This window comes from Salvelinus alpinus, chromosome 15 (assembly GCF_045679555.1).
Source record: "Salvelinus alpinus chromosome 15, SLU_Salpinus.1, whole genome shotgun sequence".
Taxonomy (NCBI): Eukaryota; Metazoa; Chordata; class Actinopteri; order Salmoniformes; family Salmonidae; genus Salvelinus; species Salvelinus alpinus.
The window spans coordinates 22,163,332-22,185,521 of record NC_092100.1 but is presented as its reverse complement, the minus strand read 5'-3'; the positions used below and the strand labels follow the sequence as shown (position 1 = coordinate 22,185,521).

Here is a 22,190-nt window from a genome sequence, read left to right as displayed (position 1 = left end):
CACCCCTCTCTAAGCCTTGGCCAAGATTTGCAGCCTAAAAGCTTAGCCTATTATATGGCATGTGATGCCTGACAACAATGGTATCCCTTCCCTACATCACCCTTCTTCCTTGAAATCCAGTTGCTCTGATTGGACAGGAGGAAGCAGTGACAAAGAGCCTTTCATGGTCACCGATCCTGGTCAGTGATTAATTCAAGAAGAGAGGGAAGGAAGGATCTGCAATGTTCCAAGAGGGTGCATGACCTTATACACGTCACTTTTTCCATCAACTTCCCTTCATGTCAATGGATTACTGGAAATATAAGCAATGAGCAAAAACAAGGTTTGAGTTGCCTGCAAATTATTTTGTTAACATCTCACACAAATAGTCCCATGGGGTAATGATCTTATGTCCAAGGTTAACATAGCTGTCAGATGAGGTGTTTGGGGTTTACTTGGAAGTGGTGGTCTGACTGCTTGTCTGTTGCCTTTTGAAACGCCAGTAGCTCTGTGTTGGTATGTCCTTGTGTTGACGTTCTCAACATTTTGAAATGTGTATTCTTAATCAGTGAAGTGTGTGCAAACACAAAATAGGCAGAGGCTACACTAGCAACTGTGACTGTAGTATTGAGTAGTGACGTGGGAAAAAATTGATACCATTACATACTGGAATATTATTTTTGATGATATATCATATCGCTAATTTGTTGTATCTGCACCCAAACTCCAGTATTTTTCCTTCATAACTTGTTCTCCTTCTTTTTAAATAGGGAGCCAACATGTTTTCAGGTCTTTTATTTCCATGGCTCTCCCTTGTACCTCTGCAGCAGACATATGGTGAGCAATATGTTTAGAACATCGAACCGCAATACATGTACAATTGTGAGAATCGCAATACATAACATATCAGGACCTAGGTATGGTGATAATATCATATCGTGAGGTCCATGGCAATTCCCATCCCTAGCATTGAGTGTTCTGACACGTTCTGCCCAGAGTGAGCTCTCTGCTCATGGCAAAGTTAAGCGTCAAGTTGTTGTGTTTCTTTTCTATTTTTACAGCTGTCACGTATCCTTTGTTTTGCGTTTTTGTCTGTTTTAGCATCAAGTGTATGAAGTCAAACTGGAGGATGGCAGCGTGTATGTGAAGCGCACAAGCCCTCTCTTATTACAACCCTTCAATTGGGCCAGAAGAGCTTAACTGCTGCCTAAAACTTGTAGGGAAATGCATATGGAACCCCCTGTAGCAATCCTGGGTATTTTTAAGATTTATTCTACAAACTCAAGCCATCTGAGACATTCCTAGCCTTATCTATGATCATCACAGACCTTTTTCCACTGGCAATGTTATACTCAGGATCATTATCAAGAGGATCGTCTGAAGGGAAGGGATATGACATCATGTTTTTTGGGGGGACTTTTTTTCCAGAGACACTGGGATGGTAGCCATCCACTGATAGTGAAATAGAGAAGAGGTTGAAGGTCCCCTGGTGATCCTGATAATCGACCAGACATTAGCCACTGTAGCTGAGATCCAAAAGACCCCACATGAAGGGTATTGTAAATATTGGTTATGGTCCTGTAATACATATTTATTAAAGCCTTGTCAGCATTTCCCCTTTGACCGATGCACAGATGCACTGGGCTTGACAGTCTAGACCCTCTATTTCTGAAACTATCCGCCGCCATTGTCGCAACACCTATTACCAGCCTGTTCAACCTCTCTTTCATATCGTCTGAGATCCCCAAGGATTGGAAAGCTGCCGCGGTCATCCCCCTCTTCAAAGGGGGAGACACCCTGGACCCAAACTGTTACAGACCTATATCCATCCTGCCCTGCCTATCTAAGGTCTTCGAAAGTCAAGTTAATAAACAGATCACTGACCATCTCGAACTCCGCTGTGCAATACGGTTTCCGAGCCAGTCACGGGTGCACCTCAGCCACGCTCAAGGTACTAAACGATATCATAACCGCCATCGATAAAAGACAGTACTGTGCAGCCGTCTTCATCGACCTGGCCAAGGCTTTCGACTCTGTCAATGACCATATTCTTATCGGCAGACTCAGTAGCCTCGGTTTTTCTGATGACTGCCTTGCCTGGTTCACCAACTACTTTGCAGACAGAGTTCAGTTTGTCAAATCGGAGGGCATGTTGTCCGGTCCTCTGGCAGTCTCTATGGGGGTACCACAGGGTTCAATTCTCGGGCCGACTCTTTTCTCTGTATATATCAATGATGTTGCTCTTGCTGCGGGCGATTCCCTGATCCACCTCTACGCAGACGACACCATTCTGTATACTTCTGGCCCTTCCTTGGACACTGTGCTATCTAACCTCCAAACGAGCTTCAATGCCATACAACACTCCTTCCGTGGCCTCCAACTGCTCTTAAACGCTAGTAAAACCAAATGCATGCTTTTCAATCGTTCGCTGCCTGCACCCGCCCGCTCGACTAGCATCACCACCATGGACGGTTCCGACCTAGAATATGTGGACATCTATAAATACCTAGGTGTCTGGCTAGACTGTAAACTTTCCTTCCAGACTCATATTAAACATCTCCAATCCAAAATCAAATCAAGAATCGGCTTTCTATTTCGCAAAAAAGCCTCCTTCACTCACGCCGCCAAACTTACCCTTGTAAAACTGACTATCCTACCGATCCTCGACTTCAGCGATGTCATCTACAAAATAGCTTCCAATACTCTACTCAGCAAACTAGATGCAGTTTATCATAGTGCCATCCGTTTTGTTACTAAAACACCTTATACCACCCACCACTGCGACCTGTATGTTCTAGTCGGCTGGCCCTCGCTACATATTCGTCGCCAGACCCACTGGCTCCAGGTCATCTATAAGTCCATGCTAGGTAAAGCTCCGCCTTATCTCAGTTCACTGGTCACGATAACAACACCCGCCCGTAGCACGCTCTCCAGCAGGTATATCTCACTGATCATCCCAAAGCCAACACCTCATTTGGCCGCCTTTCCTTCCAGTTCTCTGCTGCCTGTGACTGGAACGAATTGCAAAAATCGCTGAAGTTGGAGACTTTTATTTCCCTCACCAACTTTAAACATCTGCTATCTGAGCAGCTAACCGATCGCTGCAGCTGTACATAGTCCATCTGTAAACAGCCCACCCAATTTACCTACCTCATCCCCTTACTGCTCTTTTGCACACCAGTATCTCTACTTACACATGATCATCTGATGATTTATCACTCCACTGTTAATCTGCTAAATTGTAATTATTCGCTCCTATGGCCTATTTATTGCCTACCTCCTCATGCCTTTTGCACACAATGTATATAGACTAATTTTTTCCCCTACTGTATTATTGACTTGTTTATTGTTTACTCCATGTGTAACTCTGTGTTGTTGTCTGTTCACACTGCTATGCTTTATCTTGGCCAGGTCGCAGTTGTAAATGAGAACTTGTTCTCAACTAGCCTACGTTGTTAAATAAAGTTTTTTTTTTTTTTTTTTTTTTTTTAAACAGACAGGTTCTTGCCTTACTAATGCAATGTTAAAGGAAAGACTGGTAACTGGCGTCAGCGACTCAGGACCTGAAATGTGCTATTCAGTCAAGAGAAATGTGTTACTGTAGCTACTACTTTTTATGCATCATCTTCTACAACATAGACACATGGAAAGTCGGGTGAATACAGAGGGTACGGGGTAACACAAGACGGACAGCAGTGGAACTAAGGACCTAAGGAAACGGGAGACAGTTTGCGGGACTCCACCCGAAAGGGCAGGTCCCGAGTGGAAAGTTCTCGGTTGCCTACGTCGTAGTTCCTCTCTGCAGGATTGAGACAGGAAGGCACAGGGATGGAGCGTCTGGTCCTGGGACAGGATGGCCCCCACTCCAACATCAGAAGAATCAACCTCTACCACATATTGACGGGACAGATCCGGATGGACGAGGATAGGTGCTGTGGTGAACCGATGCTTCAGGTCAACGAAGGCTCTGTCGACCACTGGAGACTAGAGGTTGACCGATTAATCGGAATGGCCGATTAATTAGGGCCGATTTCAAGTTTTCATAACAATCGGAAATCTGTATTTTTGGACACCGATTTGGCATATATATTTTTTTACACCTTTATTTAACTAGGCAAGTCAGTTAAGAACACATTCTTATTTTCAATGACGGCCTAGGAACGGTGGGTTAACTGCCTTGTTCAGGGGCAGAACGACAGATTTTTACCTTGTCAGCTCGGGGATTCAATCTTGCAACCTTACGGTTAACTAGTCCAACGCTCTAACCACCTGCCTTACATTGCACTCCACGAGGAGCCTCCCTGTTACGCGAATGCAGTAAGAAGCAAAGGTAAGTTGCTAGCTAGCATTAAACGTATCTTATAAAAAACAATCAATCAATCATAATCACTAACTACACATGGTTGATGATATTACTAGTTTATCCAATTTGTAAGTCGCTCTGGATAAGAGCGTCTGCTAAATGACTTAAATGTAAATGTAAATCTAGCGTGTCCTGCGTTGCTTATAATCGATGCGGTGCGCATTCGCGAAAAAGGACTGTCGTTGCTCCAACGTGTACCTAACCATAAACATCAATGCCTTTCTTAAAATCAATACACAAGTATATATTTTTAAACCTGCATATTTAGTTAATATTGCCTGCTAACATGAATTACTTTTAACTAGGGTAATTGTGTCACTTCTCTTGCAACAGAGTCAGGGTATATGCAGCAGTTTGGGCCGCCTGGCTCGTTGGAACTGTGTGAAGACTATTTCTTCCTAACAAAGACAACCAACTTCACCAAACGGGGGATGATTTAACAAAAGCACATTTGCGAAAAAAGCACAATCGTTGCACGACTGTACCTAACCATAAACATCAATGAATCAATACACAGAAGTATATATTTTTAAACCTGCATATTTAGCTTAAAGAAATCCAGGTTAGCAGGCAATATTAACCAGGTGAAATTGTGTCACTTCTCTTGCGTTCATTGCACGCAGAGTCAGGGTATATGCAACAGTTTGGGCCGCCTGGCTCGTTGCGAACTAATTTGCCAGAATTTTACGTAATTATGACATAACATTGAAGGTTGTGCAATGTAAAAGGAATATTTAGACTTATGGATGCCACCCGTTAGAAAAAATACGGAACGGTTCCGTATTTCACTGAAAGAATAAACGTTTTGTTTTCGAAATTATAGTTTCTGGATTCGACCATATTAATGACCAAAGGCTCGTATTTCTGTGTGTTATTATGTTATAATTAAGTCTGATTTGATAGAGCAGTCTGACTGAGCGATGGTAGGCACCAGCAGGCTCGTAAGCATTCATTCAAACAGCACTTTTGTGCGTTTTGCCAGCAGCTCTTCGCAATGCTTCAAGCATTGAGCTGTTTATGACTTCAAGCCTATCAACTCCCGAGATTAGGCTGGTGTAACCAATGTGAAATGGCTAGCTAGTTAGCGGGGTGCGCGCTAATAGCGTTTCAATCGGTGATGTCACTCGCTCTGAGACTTGGAGTAGTTGTTCCCCTTGCTCTGCAAGGGCCGCGGCTTTTGTGGAGCGATGGGTAACGATGCTTCGAGGGTGGCTGTTGTCGATGTGTTCCTGGTTCGAGCCCAGGTAGGGGCGAGCAGAGGGACGGAAGCTATGCTGTTACACTGGCAATACTAAAGTGCATATAAGAACATCCAATAGTCAAAGGTATATGAAATACAAATGGTATTGTCACGATCGTCGTAGTGAGGAGACCAAGGCGCAGCGTGATGATAATACATCTTTTTTTTTAATAACGAAGAAGACTGAACAAACTATACAAAATAACAAAATTAACGTGAACGCTAAATGACACAAGTGCAGACATGCAACATCACATAGACAATAACCCACAAACCAAACTGGAAATGGCAACCTAAATAGGATCCCCAATCAGAAACAACGATAAACAGCTGCCTCTGATTGGGAACCAATCTAGGCCACCATAGACCTACATATGCCTAGACTACACACACACACCTAGACAATACAAAAACAATCATATCCACCCTCGTCACACCCTGACCTGACCAAAATAATACAGAAAACATAGAATACTAAGGTCAGGGCGTGACAGTACTCCCGACCGCAAACCTGAACTTATAGGGGAGAGTCCGGGTGGGCATTTACCCTCGGTGGCGGCTCTGGATCTGGACGCCGCCCCCCTTCTTTACACTTAGTCCTCAATTGTAGCACTGACCCATGGATCATCGCCGGAGGCTCTGGACTGCGGATCCTCGCCGTAGGCCCCGGGCTGGGGACCCTCGCTGCATGGATCATCGCCGGATGTTCTGGACTGGGGACCGTCGCTGGAGACCCCGGGCTGGGGACCGTCGCTGGCAGCTCCGGACAGGAGGGCGACTCTGGCAGCTCCGGACAGGAGGGCGACTCTGGCAGCTCCGGACAGGAGGGCGACTCTGGCAGCTCCGGACAGGAGGGCGACTCTGGCAGCTCCGGACAGGAGGGCGACTCTGGCAGCTCCGGACAGGAGGGCGACTCTGGCAGCTCCGGACACGAGGGCGTCGCTGGAGGCTCCGGACTGAAGGGCGTCGCTGGAGGTTCCGGACTGACGGGCGATACTGGAGGCTCCGTACTGGAGGGCGTCGCTGGAGGCTCCGGACTGAAGGGCGTCGCTGGAGGCTCCGGACTGATGGGCGACGCTGGAGGATCCGGACTGATGGGCGACGCTGGAGGATCCGTACTGGAGGATCCGTACTGGAGGGCGTCGCTGGAGGCTCCGGACTGGAGAACGTCTCTGGAGGCTCCGGACTGGAGAACGTCTCTGGAGGCTCCGGACTGGAGGGTGGCGTTGGAGGCTCCGGTCTGGAGGGCGTCGCTGGAGGCTCCGTACTGGAGGGCATCGCTGGAGGCTCCGGACTGGCAGCCTTTGTTGGAGGCTTCGTGCCATGACTCCTCACTGGAGGCTTCGTGCCATTGATCATCACTGGAGGCTTCATGCCATGGATCATCACTGGAGGCTTCTTGCCATGGATCATCACCGGAGGCTTCGTGCCATGGATCATCACTGGAGGCTTCGTGCCATGGATCATCACTGGAGGCTTCGTGCCATGGATCATCACAGGAGGCTTCGTGCCGTGGATCATCACTGGAGGCTTCGTGCCATGGATCATCACTGGAGGTACCGGGCTGGGAACACGCACCTCGGGGCGAGTGCGAGGATCAGGAATAGGGCGTACTGGACCCTGGAGGCGCACTGGAGGCGTGGTGTGTGGTGCCGGAACTGGTGGTACCGGGCTGGGGACACGCACCTCAGGGCGAGTGCGGGGAGGAGGAACAGGACGTACTGGACTCTGGAGGCGCACTGGAGGCCTGGTGCGTGGTGCCGGAACTGGTGGTACCGGGCTGAGGACACGCACCTCAGGGCGAGTGCGGGGAGGAGGAACAGGACGTACTGGACTCTGGAGGCGCACTGGAGGCCTGGTGCGTGGTGCCGGAACTGGTGGTACCGGGCTGAGGACACGCACTTCAGGGCGAGTGCGGGGTGGAGGAACAGGATACACTGGTCCATGGAGACGCATTGGAGATCCAGAACATAGAGCTGGCTCAATATGTCCTGGCTGGATGCCCATTCTAGCCCGGCAAATGCGAGGAGCTGGAATAGAGCGCACTGGGCTAAGAATGCGATCTGTAGACACCGTGCGCATCTCTGCATAACGCGGTGCCTGACCAGTTACACGCCCCCCACGGTAAGCACGAGGAGTTGGCTCAGGTCTCCTACCTGACTCAGCCAATCTCCTCGTGTGCCCCCCCAAAAAAATCTTGGGGCTGCCTCTCGGGCTTCCGTGCTAACCGTGTACCTACATATTGTTGCCGTTCCTCTATTCTCCGGTATTTTTCCTCGTAGTATCGCCGTTCCGCTTTCGCTGCCTCTAACTCCTCCTTAGGACGGTAATACTCCCCTGGCTGTGTCCAGGGTCCTGCTCCATCTAATATCTCCTCCCAGGTCCATTTCCCCATTAAGCGCTTTTCCTCCTTTTCACGCTGCTTGGTCCTGTTATGGTGGGTTATTCTGTCACGATCGTCGTAGTGAGGAGACCAAGGCGCAGCGTGATGATGATAATACATCTTCTTTTTAATAACGCAGAAGACTGAACAAACTATACAAAATAACAAAACGAACGTGAACGCTAAATGACACAAGTGCAGACATGCAACATCACATAGACAATAACCCACAAACCAAACTGGAAAATGGCAACCTAAATAGGATCCCCAATCAGAGACAACGATAAACAGCTGCCTCTGATTGGGAACCAATCTAGGCCACCATAGACCTACATATGCCAAGACTACACACACACACCTAGACATACAAAAACCCACAAAACAATCATATCCACCCTCGTCACACCCTGACCTGACCAAAATAATACAGAAAACATAGAATACTAAGGTCATGGCGTGACAGGTATAGAGAGAAATAGTACTATAATTCCTATAATAACTACAGCCTAAAACTTCTTTCCTGGGAATATTGAAGACTCATGTTAAAAGGAACCACCAGCTTTCATATGTTCTCATGTTCTGAGCAAGGAACTTAAACGTTAGCTTTTTTACTTTCTTCTCCAACACTTTGTTTTTGCATTATTTAAACCAAATTGAACATGTTTCATTATTTATTTGAGGCTAAATTGATTTTATTTATGTATTATATTAAGTTAAAATAAGTGTTCATTCAGTATTGTTGTAATTGTCATTAATAAAAAATATATTTTTTAAATCGCCCGAATAATCGGTATCGTCTTTTTTTGGTCCTCCAATAATCGGTATCGGTATCGGCGTTGAAAAATCATAATCGGTCGACCTCTACTGGAGACCATGTGAACGATACCTTGGGAAAGGTGAGTGCAGAGAGGGGGGGCCGCCAGGGTGCTGTAGCCCCGAATTAAATGGAACCCCAGGAAACCTTGTAACTGCACCCTGAATGTAGATTGAGGCCACTACCACTGATTTCACTTTTTCAGGATCCATTTGGACATTTCCATCAGCGATGACATATCCCAGAAAGGAGATTGTAGAGCGGTGGAACTCACACTTCTCGGCTTTCACGAACAATTGGTTCTCCAGGAGGCGCTGAAGGACTTGTCTGACATGAAGAATGTGTTCTTGGGCAGACGGGGGGGGGGGAAACAGGATGTCGTCAAGGTAGACAAACACGAAACGGTTTAGCATGTCCCGGAGCACATCGTTTACCAGAGCCTGGTTGGAGAGTCCATACGGCATTTCCTGGTACTCATGTCCGCTGGCTGTGCTAAAGGCTGTCTTCCACTCATCTCCTTCGCGTATCCGAACCAGGTGGTAGGCATTCTGAAGGTCCAGTTTGAGAAAAAAAAATGATGGCCCCATGGAGAGGTTAGAAGGCCGAGGAGTGGTAGGGGGTAACAATTATTGATCGTTATATCATTCAGACCCCGGTAGTCAATGCACGGACGCAGGGTCTTGTTCTTCTTCTCCACAAAGAAAAACTCCGTGTCGGCAGGAGATGCAGATGGACAGATGCCTTCAGTAGCCAGAGAATCCTCAATGTACTCCTCCATGGCCTTGGTCTCCGGGCCGGATAGAGAATATAGCCGACCACGCGGTGGTGTGGTTCCGGTGGAGGAGATCAACGGCACAATCATAAGGACAGTGCGGGGGAAGAGAAGTAGCCCGTGCCTTACTGAAGACCTCCAGAAGGTCATGGTACTCAGTGGGGATGGCAGAGACATCCGTGGCTTTGCTTGCGTCCTGAGGGGGACATCTCAAGGAAGGCTGTGCCGCTTTTAGGCAATGAGAATGACAAAACTGGCTCCAACCCAGGATGGACCTCGTGGTGCAGTCAATAACAGGATTCTGTTTCTGGAGCCAAGAAAATCCCAAAACCACAGGAACATGGGGAGATAAGAAAAAGGAAGGAACTGGAGATTTTAAAAAAGATAAGAAAAAGGGAGGAACTGTATGGTCTCACTGTGGTTTCCTGATACCCGTATATGAACGGGCAAAATGCTATGGGTGACTCTTCCAATAGAGTTGCCGTCCAGTGCCCTTGCATCCATGGGGACAGGGAGAAGTTGAGTGGAAATACCTAAATCAGAAACCATGGTAGCATCCATAAAACTTTCATCAGCCCCAGAGTCAATGAGCACCCTGAGAGACTTAGACTGGTCTCCCCACAGCAGAATCACAAAAAAAAGGTGGACGGGTGATGGAAGTTAGTAAAAAGGGTTTCTTAACTGGGCAAGTGGCTATATATTGTCCCGCCCCTCCACAGTACAGACAACAGTTAGAATTTTGCCTACGTGAGCGTTCCCCAACTGATAACCTAGCTCTTCCCAGTTGCATGGGCTCAGGAGTATCCAATTCACCCATCGCTGATGATTCTCTGGGAACCTCGGGTGTTTTCGGCTCTCCTCGGAAATACCAACTTTGGGGATTTACGGATTCCTTCGGACGGGTGCCAGCATCAGCAGACGAACGAGTGTTCCCGAGACCCGACCTCTCACACCGGCGTTCTCGTAGGCGCTCATCAATCCTAATCGCCAGGGCAATGAGGGAATCGAGGTCCAGTGGTATTTCCAGAGCTGCGAGCTCATCCTTTAACCCCTCTGACAGTCCGTGGAGAAAGGTGTCATACAGAGCCTCTGGATTCCAGGAACTATCGGCGGCCAATGTGACGAAAATCTAATGCGTAGTCTGCCACACTACGGGAGTTCTGATGAACATGCAGTAGTTTGAGCTGCCTCCCTCCCGGGCACCGGAGAATCAAAAACCTTCCTCACTTCTGACATGAATTCCTCCAGGCTATGGCACACAGCAGATTGCTGCTCCCACACAGTCGCTGCCCAGGAGAGCGTCCTTCCGGACATTAGTGTGATTAAAGACTATCTTTGATCGGTCCAACGGGAACGAAGAAGGCTGGAGTTCTGGGAAAGGAACGCCCGGCAGGTACCAGGATCGCCTGCATAACACTCCGGAGGTAAGCAGGGTTCTCGAGGAGCCAGGGTAGGTTGAACAAATCCACTAGTAGTAGAAAGGTCACTGGGTGGTTGGGAGGTCTCAGAGGTGGCGAGCTGCCTATGAGCTAACTCACTGATTTGCTCCATTATAGCCTTGAACCCTTGGTCGTGGCGTTCTGTCAGGGAACGAAGCCCTGGAAGGTACAGCAGTAGCTCCTCATGCCTCCCAATGGTGGCTCCCTGTAGGGAGACAGCGTGATGGAGCTGGTCTCAGTCTGCTGGTTCTGTCATGGCCAGTTCGTACTATAAGGGCACAAGGCGAGACCCAAATGCAGACACAGGAGGCAGATGGTTGAGCTCCGATATTTATTACACCAAAAGGGGTAGGCAAAAGGCAGGTCGGGGGACAGGCGAGAGTTCCTAAACCAGGTCAGAGTCCAAACAGAACAAGGGGATAGGCAGGCTCGAGGTCAGAACAGGCAGAGTGGTCAGGCAGGCGGATTCGGCATCAGGACAGGCAAAAACAGAGACTGGGAAAAATCGGCGCTAGGAGAAACGTTGGTTGACTTGGCAAAACAAGACAAACTGGTACAGAGAGACAGGAAATACAGGGATAAATACACTGGGGACTAATGGGGAAAACAGGAGACACCTGGAGGTGGGTGGAGACCATCACCAAGACAGGTGAACCAGATCAGGGCGTGACACTTCTTCTACAACAACAGTCACTACATCTTCTTCTTCTACACTGGCAACAACATTCACTACATCTTCTTCTTCTTCTACACTGGCACCAACATTCATATGCAAAGCTCTATTTTTGTCATTTGGTGTTTTTTGTAACTGTAGATGCCGGACACCAAGCTACTTCTGTGGTTTCTCGTACCATTTGATATTCATTGTTATGACTGTTGTGTTTTGTGTCATTGATGTTGATGTTATGAATTATGCAAACCCAGTTATCCCTTAATCTTGTGTTTTTTTTTCTCAATATCATTCTCACGATACCTCACGTCAATGGAATATGCCCTTTTTGCCAATGACGTTTTTGAAACTCACATTTGTATATTTATGAACTATTCCAGAACTATCATTGAATACATACATATGACATGTATCAAATCAGGACATAATATCACCGGAAAATTTTACAGCAAAGGTTTATTTACAATTCCTTATACATTTAGTAAATTCCATACAATACACAATTTACACATGAAAAAGAAAAAGAAATGGGCAACGCCATGCAGTACATGTCACGTAATGATTAAACAGAGAATTCTCAGAAATGTATTTATATAATGCAGTTAAGGGGGCCCAAGACATCTTCCAGAGCACAGTGGCAACCATACAAGTCTCTCTTTATAGGTCAGACAATATGGAAAGATCCAACGCTCGCTTCGCCAGAGGATATTCCTGAATAAGTTACAGTCTCCCTGAGAGCAGCCAGACTGTACAGGAGAGGACAGATGCATGCATCATGCTGGTGGCACAGGCACACTCAGAAATCAACCTGAAGCCAAGGCAGGGCTGTATAGTGTCAGTCAGTCTACAAGCCCTAGTACCTCAACATTCTACAGGACAAGTGGGAATACGAGACTACTGAATTACCATGGAGAAGTAGCGAAAACGAAGTGATTTTTTTTTAAATTGTCATTTATCACTTATTATGTGAAATGTGAAGCATAAACCTGTCTGGGAATTTTTAGAACCTGAAACTGTCTGGAATCGAGGGGATCATGTCATTTGACTATTTCTTCTGTATTATAAGGCAATCTTTGCACTCTGTTTTCTGTTTGACGTTTTCTTCCCACAAAATCGGCATGTTTCTACATTTGAATGGGAAACTCTCTTCCATTCCTCTCTCCTCTTAAAGCTAATGAATCAGGAAACTGGAAACTGATCAGAGACTGTTCGGATAGTCCTTACTATTTTTCTCACACAATGTGTTATGTAACATTGGCAATTAGACTTACTCTGTCTCTCAACCTCCCCCAAAGCCTCTTCATGAAACATCTACCAGTCAACTTATCAGTGCACGTTTACTTTAAATAGCCTACTTCCATAAGTGACGACTTCAGCTTCAGATAAGTGATGGACAGTGAGGCCAAAGACCACTTTTCCCCCCTTTTTCTCTACAACAGCTCTCTCTAATTATTAAATTCCATCACAAGATAATCTCACCCTTCTCCCACAAGTGACTCCTCTTTGGTGTTGCAAGTCCTCCAGTTGTTGAACAGTTGTTGCTGTGGCCCCTCTCTCTCACCTCACACCCTACTGTGGTTAATGAGAGTTATCTTCTCCACACGTGGACCCAATTACCATCATCTTACTCATAGCCTGGATGCAAAAATCTGCTCCAAATAAGCTGATTGGTTTATTTTAATGAACTGCTGGACTGTCCATTCTAAGAGGGTTTAACATGCCCATGATGGTAGAGGTCATTGATGATGACTAGAGGGCTGTACACTGTACAATATACTTGTTTAATCTATTTGATCTTGAGTATCTATTTTATAAGATATCTTTTGGGCTGTTGCTAGCTTCAGGTTGAGTGCAAAATCTAAACAATTTTTTTTGTACAATAAACTGTACAATAAACTGCAATGGTTTCAATTTACTTAGTTCCCTGAGGTTTTGCTGACTGACATTTAAGAAAACACCTCGAAAATTGAGCCAATTTAAAGGTATGGTCGTTTAAATGTTGAACGTACTCGACCACAGACCTCTCTTGTGCCTAAATGATATCCACATGCTGCGTGGAAATCAACTTGTTTGGTTGTTTGTGACAGTCTCGGTTAAAACTTCATAGGGATAGAGGGCAGTGTTTCCACTTTGAACAAATTGCGTGCCCAAACGAAATTTCCTCCTACTCTGTCCCAGAAGGTAATACATGCATATTATTAAAACTATTGTATAGAAAACACTCTGAAGTTTCTAAAACTGTTTGAATTATTTCTGTAAGTATAACAGAACTCATTTGGCAGACAAAAACCGGAGAAGAGGTCAAAACAGGAAATGAGAAGTCGATTTTCAAAACAGTGTCAAATGGTACCCCGTCTAGATATGACCGAACAAACACTGCCTAGGGCTTCCACTAGATGTCGTCGTCTTTAGATGTTAGTCTTATTATTCTACTATAAAGGAGGGGCTCATAGGAGCTGTTCTAGTGAGTGGTCTTCAGAATTCTCAGTCAGGATTTGCGCGCGAGGGAGAGAGAGAGCTCTCATTCCAATGCTCTTTCTTCAGACAATGAAATTCTCCGGTTGGATTGATGATTGATTGATGATTGATGATTAATGTAAAACACATACTAAATATGGATTGCAAACATCATTTGACCTGTTTCTACGACCTATAACGGAACTTTTTGAGTTTTTGTCTGGATGGATTGTTCGTGCGTCATGAAATGGATTCCTGGGATGAACATGCTAACAACAAGTGGCTAAATGATGGGCTTTATGGAACTTTTCAGTCATTTATTGTCGATCTGGGAATCCTGGGAGTGCCTTCTGATGAAGTTATTCGAAGGTAAGTGCATATTTATAGTGTTTTTGTAGCTTTTGTTGACACCAAAATGGCGATTATTTCTTTGGCTGGATTGTGCTCTAAAACGCCGTTCTCAGATTAATATTTTTCCGTAAAGTTTATTTTGAAATCTGACACAGCGGTTGCATAGAGGATAAGTTTATCTTTAATTATGTGAATAACACTTGCATCTTTTATCAATGTTTATTATGAGTATTTCTGCAAAATCACCAGATGTTTTGGAATCAAAACATTACTGCATGTAACGCGCCAATGTAAACTGAGATTTTTTTTATATATATATATGCACATTATCGAACAAAACATAAATGTATTGTGTAACATGATGTTATATGACTCATCTGATGAAGAATTTCAAAGGTTAGTGATTAATTCTATCTCTATTTGGGGGTTTTGTGCAAGCTACCTGTGCTGTGAAAGAAATGTCTGTGCTTTTTTGTATTTGGTGTATTTGGCTGTAAAACATTTAAAAAATCGGACATGTTGGCTGGATTCACAAGATGTTTATCTTTCATTTGCTGTATTGGACTTGTTAATGTGTGAAAGTAAAATATTAAAAAAATATATTTTTGAATTTCGCGCGCGCTGCCTTTTCAGTGGAATGTGGGTGGGGTTCCGCTAGCCCGGGGCTAGACAGGTTAATCTCTTCAAAGTGCCCTCAAGAGTATCTGTAATGTATTTCCTAATTAACAGCTGGGCTGATAACTACGAGCCAGCCATGTTTGCTTCCTCCGTGTTCTACAGGCACTCATTTGGGTTTGGATTAGTTCAGCTCTAGGCGCTCTCCAGCAGTCTGAAGGGACCCACAGCCACCCACTACATAGATAAACAAGTTTGGACCTACTATCAATGGGGAACTTTCCTACCATTACTGAATCCAATTAAATGGTCCTTTCTGAATGTCTTTCCACTTGCCACTCTAATGCCCAAGCACTGGAGAACCTCTACAACTCGTACTCAGTGAGGGGTAGAAAGACGGCATGCTCATAATTGGTTCTTCTGAAGGACTGTTTAAATAAAACTTCATTCGCCCAGAGCCTATTTTCCCATTGGGAAACAAATTGGTGGAATTGGTCCTGTAATAATCAGAGGTCTGTCTGCAAGTTAACTATATTAATAAGTTGTTGTTTAGTAGCTATGGGGAAATAGTACCATTGAGATAAATGTGTCCCTCTGGAAAGGGACTGTGTTCTCTAAACTGAAAATATGATTGTACACTTCTTGCTAAAAGTTAATGCGTCATGCAGCAAGATATGAAAACATTATAATGGGAGCAGATTGCAGAAATATCAGAAATATATGTGGTACTGACAGTGTAAAATGATTACCTAACATTTAAATGATTGTTATACACTGTAATTCAAAAAGCAATTGAATCCTGTACAAGCTCCCTTACAAATACACTCGGTATACCACAGCCAAACTTACTGAAGGATTTACCCTATTTACCAGCAGTACCTGGTGCAGTATATAATTGGCTTGTCACGTGATGATTTGCAAGGGCTCTCAGGTCAAAATAGAACATAGCTATTGCACTTGATGAGACAAAGACAGACACTCCCACATTTAACAACAATACAGTCAATTTAGTCTTGGAACTAACCTAGCTAATTATCTGCAATGTATAAATAGGGTTTCTTCTTTGATGTTGATTTGTTTTAGTTTTTTTACATTCCTGACAGTAATGTTGGGGGGATGTTGAAGAACAGACAGAGAGGTGTGTTGGATGAGTACTTGGGGACTTTGTGGGAACTGAGGACTGAAGGGAATTGTGTCATCCCCCACAATCTCCTCTCTCTCCCAGGTCCCCTACCGCAGGCTCTGTTCAGTCAACTTGCTGAGATGCGTTTTGATAAGGGACGCTTGTGTTGGCTGGGGCCTGGTGCATGTTGTATGTTGTATTCAGGTTAGAGTAAAGGTCTGGATCTCAGTTGGAAATGTGACATACTTATTTGGAGAGAAAAACGCAAGAAACAAGCGCACTAAGAAGCGTCCTCTGTTCCACAAACTCGATAACTCCTTGCACCCCATTGCATCTTCTTAAATAATGCCTATTTTTGTCAGAAAATACTTCCTGGTTTCTAGAAAAGGGGCCCACTGTCTGTTACAAACAAACTAGATCACTAGGACCTCATGTTCCTTTGATCTTGGAAAGCGTTGACTGATTATGAAGTGTTTATCATTTTGACTGGCGTTTACAGTTGCAGTTGGTTATAACTCAAGCGATCAGAGATATCAGAAAAGAGGGTTGGTTAACGATGGTTAATGTGGAACGCGATTAATCCAAATATTTCTCGGAAATTGGTTTCCGTCTTAAAATCCTATTAATGCCAATTAAATAAATATCCTTTGCTTTACTGGACTGATGAAAGCTAAAGAAATGTATTTCTTCTCAAGGAATACAATTAATACTGATATGTATTGCCAAACCCTTCCAGTAAGTTTCAGAGAAAAAAAGTCTTAATTTCTCTCTCCTGTGTGGTTTTGCTGGAGTGGTTACTGTTTCAATAGATTACCGTACTGTGTTCAGAGAAAGTTCACATCCAACATCACCAGGCTGACACAACTTGACATTTCCTTCTTTTGTTTGTGAGAGTAAGTCATCTTCATTTCTAACCCAAAGACCTAGGAATAAATTAAAGTTATTAGGATTCAAGTACAGAACGTGGAAAACTTTACGCACACTAAAAATACTACTTTTGTTTACACTCTGTGGCACAACGAAAACTTGTAACTCACTTAACGGCAGATCTACTGCCGGTCCTGTGTCCGCATCGTAGATCTCCTCCTGCTAGAGGAGCTGGATCTGCGGCTCGTGGATTCAGAGGGGTAGGTCACTACCCGGGAGGACCTTCCTCGGACCTGCAGCCCCTGCGCCTCCCTCATGTCCCTTGCCATCTGAGACAGGGTCTGGCTGGGGTTTGTCTGGAGGCGTTGGAAGAGACTCTCCCTGGTTAAAGTCCTCTCTGGGCAGCTGAAGGTCAGAGCAACCCCAGTGTCTGACTTCATCTCTCTGGAGAAGCCGTCAGAGGTACCGTCAAAACAGCGTCCAATGGCGATCTCTTTTGCCACCCTTGGGTTCTGGTCCGTGACTGTGTAGATGCCATAGTTGTGCCCCAAGGGGTCGACGGGGGCCAGCATGTTGAAGGCATGGGACTCGTTGTTCGGTGAGGTAGGGGGGTGCTTGGTCAGGTACTCCTTTAAGAGGCTGTTGATGCCCACTCTCCGACAGTTGCCCTGTGGGAGGACTGATATGAGGGACCTATCGACTGCGGCTTGGTCGAAGAGCATACCACTGCACTTGAACTCAAGGCAAGCTGCTGAGATGTTGGCCACGTGCATGTCGCGGGTACTGCGGATGTCTCTGATGCCGTACAGCTGGCCTGCAGTCTCAGGATGGGTGCCTCCATGGTTCTGTGACCTTATCATAACCTCCCTTTGCCCCTGGATCTTGACCTTGATGAAGCAAGCCCTGAACTCTTGAGGGTTGGGCCACCAAGAGAGGTAGTCACCTGTCCACGATGTTAAGTCGTTCTCTTGAAAGGGCACAACGTTATATTCGTATTTGTCCTTTTCCACTCTGAAGAATCGGAAATGGTTGGCATTGACTTCAGCATTTTCACAGGATATTAAACTCTGATAGGGGTATATTGGCCCGTTGGTCTCTTCCAAATTATTGGGGTTGGGTTTTGCCAAGTGGATTCTGAAGGCTGTTTTCTTAAGAGCTGGATCATTGTGGTCTGAACGCTGGTAGTCTATCTTGTCTAAATATGGCTGAGACACTCCAATGATGTTTGGGTTCATCTTGGGGGTTGAGGGAGCTGCTTCCAGTTCTTCACCACCCATAATGCCTGTGACGTAAGCTGTGTAAGCATCAGGCACCTGAGCATCACAGAAGGCTGGCAGGCAGGCGCCGTTGTGTCCAGTTATCACACTGTCAAAGCGACCCCATGCTCTGGGGTTAGAGGAGAAGCCAGGCTTGGGCTCCAGGTTTATCAGGCTGATGACCACACCTTCCAACTGCTCAGTGGCCAGAAATTTGTCACTCATGTACGCCCTCACTTTGACGTAGCAGCGGCGGTTCTCAGGCACATCCAGGTTGAAAAGTCGGCGCTCCCTGATTTCCATATTACCTATGAGGAAAGTGCGCTCCTCTCGCTTGCGCCGTCCATTACCACTCGATGTGGTCTGAGTGTAGTGAAAGTCACTCTCCTCCTCCCAGACACCTGTGTCTGGGTTGAGGGACCACAGTTTCATTTTGGGAATGTGTTCGTGCATTTTGACGTGCTGTGTGTCTAGGAGTACTTGTACCGCTCCAGCCCCTAGGACTTCCTGGTTCATCTCATCTCTGAAGTCAACGGAAAACATCCCATATGTCCTCAGTGGAAGCATGTCACCCTCATCGTCCACAAAGTTGAGATCACCAGGCGCTGCAGCAGCTGTGGTGATGTTCCTGGGGTCAATGAAGGTGACACTGGCTTTCACCGTACCTTCGTACACCTCCCCATTGTTTTTGTGGAAAGAATTTGGAGGTATGACAATCTGTCCAATGGGGTCCTCTCCTTTGATATCTCCTAAGTCAATGGTATTTGTCTCTCCAGCATTGATATCAATAGGTTCCTGCTTTCTCATCACCTTCACGTCATGGTAAACAGAGCCCCCTCTCTTGTCAAAGATAAACACCTTAGGAGTGTCAATGAATTTTTCTGTGGGATCCACAAAGTTGACCACTAGCCTCTCTGTGTCTGGGGTTATATTGAGCGTGAAACCTCCTTTGTACCCTGTGGTGCCCACTCTTTCCTTGCCAACGTACATGTGCCCGAAACGCAGTGGTTCATTGTTGTCAACTGTGACCACCCTGCCACGCACAAGCACCTTGGGCACCACACACTTCAGACAGCCACACTCAGTCACAGCTTTGATGGGTAGGCTGTAGCTCCCACAGTTGATCACCCGGCTCTCCATCGTTTGGACCCCGCAGCAGTAGCCACCTCCATCCCTGCAGCGCAGGTCGAAGTCCAGGGAGCCTACACACTTGTTGTGGGTGCAGCGGCCAGCGTTGTAGAGCTTAGAGTCAGTCCCAGGCTGAACACAGTCCATGGGCAGCCTAATGAGGTGGTTCATAGGTGTGGGGTTGCATGCCGGCGTGCCTTTAGCTGTGGAATACACAGTGCATAGAGTTAGCAATGAGATTATACTCATGTTTTATGGATGTAAACACACACATGCATAATGCATATAATGCACACACAGTGGCAACAAAAAGTATGTGAACCCTTTGGAATTACCTGGATTTCTGCATAAATTGATCATCATATTTGATCTGATCTTCATCTAAGTCACAACAATAGACAAACATAGTGTGCTTAAACTAATAACACACACATTATTGTATTTTTCTTGTCTATATTGAATACATAATTTAAACATTCATAGTGTAGGTTGGGGAAAGTATGTGAATTCCTAGGCTAATGAATTCTCCAAAAGCGAATTGCAGTCAGCTAACCTGGAGTCCAATCAATGAGACGAGATTGGAGATGTTGGTTAGAGCTGCCTTGCCCTATAAAAAAAACACTCACAAAATTTGAGTTTGCTATTCACAAGAAGCATTGCCTGATGTGAACCATGCTGCAAACAAAAGAGATCGCAGAAGACCTAAGATAAAACATTGTTGACTTGCAAAAAGCTGGAATGGGTTACAAAAGTATCTCCAAAAGCCTTGATGTTCATCAGTCTATGGTAAGACAAATTGTCTATAAATGGAGAAAGTTCAGCTCTGTTGCTACTCTCCCTGGGAGTGGCCGTCCTTCTAAGATGACTGCAAGAGCAAAGCGCAGAATGCTCAATGAGGTTAAGAAGAATCCTAGAGTGTCAGCTCAAGACTTACAGAAATCTCTGGAACATGCTAACATCTCTGTTGACGATTCTACGATACCACGGAAGAAGGCACTGCTGTCCAAAAAAAACATTGCTGCACGTCTGAAGTTTGCAAAAGTGCACCTGGATGTTCCCTGGCGCTACTGGCAAAATATTCTGTGGACAGATGAAACTACAGTTGAGTTGTTTGGAAGGAACACACACCATGTGTGGATGAAAAAAAGGCACAGCACACGAACATCAAAACCTCATCCCAACTGTAAAGTACGGTGGATGGAGCATCATCTTTGGGGCTGCTTTGCTGCCTCAGGGCATGGACAGCTTAATAACATCGACGTAAAAATGAATTTCCAAGTTCATCAAGACATTTTGCAGGAGAATGTTAGGCTATCTATCTGCCAATTGAATCTCAACAGAAGTTGCGTGATGCAACAGGACAATGACCCAAAACACAGAAGTAAATCAACAACAGAATGGCTTCAAGAGAAGAAAATACACCTTCTGGAGTGGCCCAGTCAGTGTCTTTACCTCAGCCCGATTGAGATGCTGTGGCATGACCTCAAGAGAGTAGTTCTCACCAGACATCCCAAGAATATTGCTTAACTGAAACAGTTTTGTAAAGAGGAATGGTCCAAAATTCCTCCTGACCGTTGTGCAGGTCTGATCCGCAATTACAGAAAATGTTTGGTTGAGGTTATTGCTGCCAAAGGACGGTCAACCAGTTATTAAATCCAAGGGTTCACATACTTGTGAATGTTTACACAGTGTGTTCAATAAAGACATGAAAACGTATAATTGTTTGTGTGTTATTAGTTTAAGCAGACTGTGTTTGTCTATTGTTGTGACCTAGATGAAGATCAGATCAAATTGTATGAGCAATTTATGCAGAAATCCAGGTATTTCCAATGGGTTCACATACTTGTTCTTGCCACTGAATACACTGAGAATACCAAACATTCGGGAACTCCCTTCCTAATATTGACTTGCAAAAGGAATCATGTTCATGATATCATAGCTGAGGTTACGCTCCAATGTTCCTCTTAGACTCCCTATCCTCTAAAGAAAAAGATTGTTGCAGACAGATGGAACAGCCTGAATTTCTTCAGGCTAGGGTCATTTTTTCTCAATTTCCCCCTGACTGACGTGGCCAAAGTAAACTGCCTGTTGCTCAGGCCCTGAAGCCAGGATATGCATATACTTGGTACCATTGGAAAGAAAACACTTTGAAGTTTGTAGAAATGTTAAAATAATGTAGGAGACTTTAACACAATAGACATGGTTGGAGAAAATCCAAAGAAAAACCAAACAGAATTATTTTCTTTCAGAGCACATGCTCTTACAATGGAAAGTAGAGGGAAATAACAAAATCTAGCTACCAGTATGCAATTCCTATGGCTTCCACAGGGTGTCAACACTATATGTTCAAGGTTTCAGGCTTGTTTCTTCCAAAACGAGTAAGAATAATGAGTTTTAGTACTGGGACAAACTATTGGAAATTCGTGTTTGGGCGCACGAGGAAGACAAGATGCACCTGCTAATATTGTTTTCCTATTGAACATACTTCTTTCCGTATGAAATATTATAGTTTGATTACATGTTAGGGTATCTGAGGAGTCAATAGAAACATATTTTTACTTGTTTTAATGGCTGGGGGGCAGTATTGAGTAGCTTGGATGAATAAGTTGCCCAAAGTAAACAGCCTGCTCCTCAGTCTCAGTTGCTAATATATGCATAGTATTATTAGTATTAGATAGAAAACACTCTAAAGTTTCTAAAACTGTTTGAATGATGTCTGTGAGTATAACAGAA

The 22,190-nt window shown here is 45.1% G+C and overlaps 1 protein-coding gene across 1 annotated transcript in view; it reads right to left on the bottom strand.

The window, feature by feature from the left end:
* Positions 1-12,097: 12,097 nt before the first annotated feature.
* Positions 12,098-22,190, bottom strand: part of LOC139539730 (cartilage intermediate layer protein 1-like) — a 29,922-nt gene continuing 19,829 nt past the window's right edge. Inside the window, exons 9-10 of the mRNA XM_071342940.1 lie at positions 17,244-19,660; positions 12,098-17,129 (exon numbers count right to left, since the gene is read on the bottom strand). Of these exons, the coding sequence (XP_071199041.1) occupies positions 17,256-19,660 (2,405 nt within the window). The 3' untranslated portion in view covers positions 12,098-17,129; positions 17,244-17,255. The remainder of the gene's footprint in view (positions 17,130-17,243; positions 19,661-22,190) is intronic.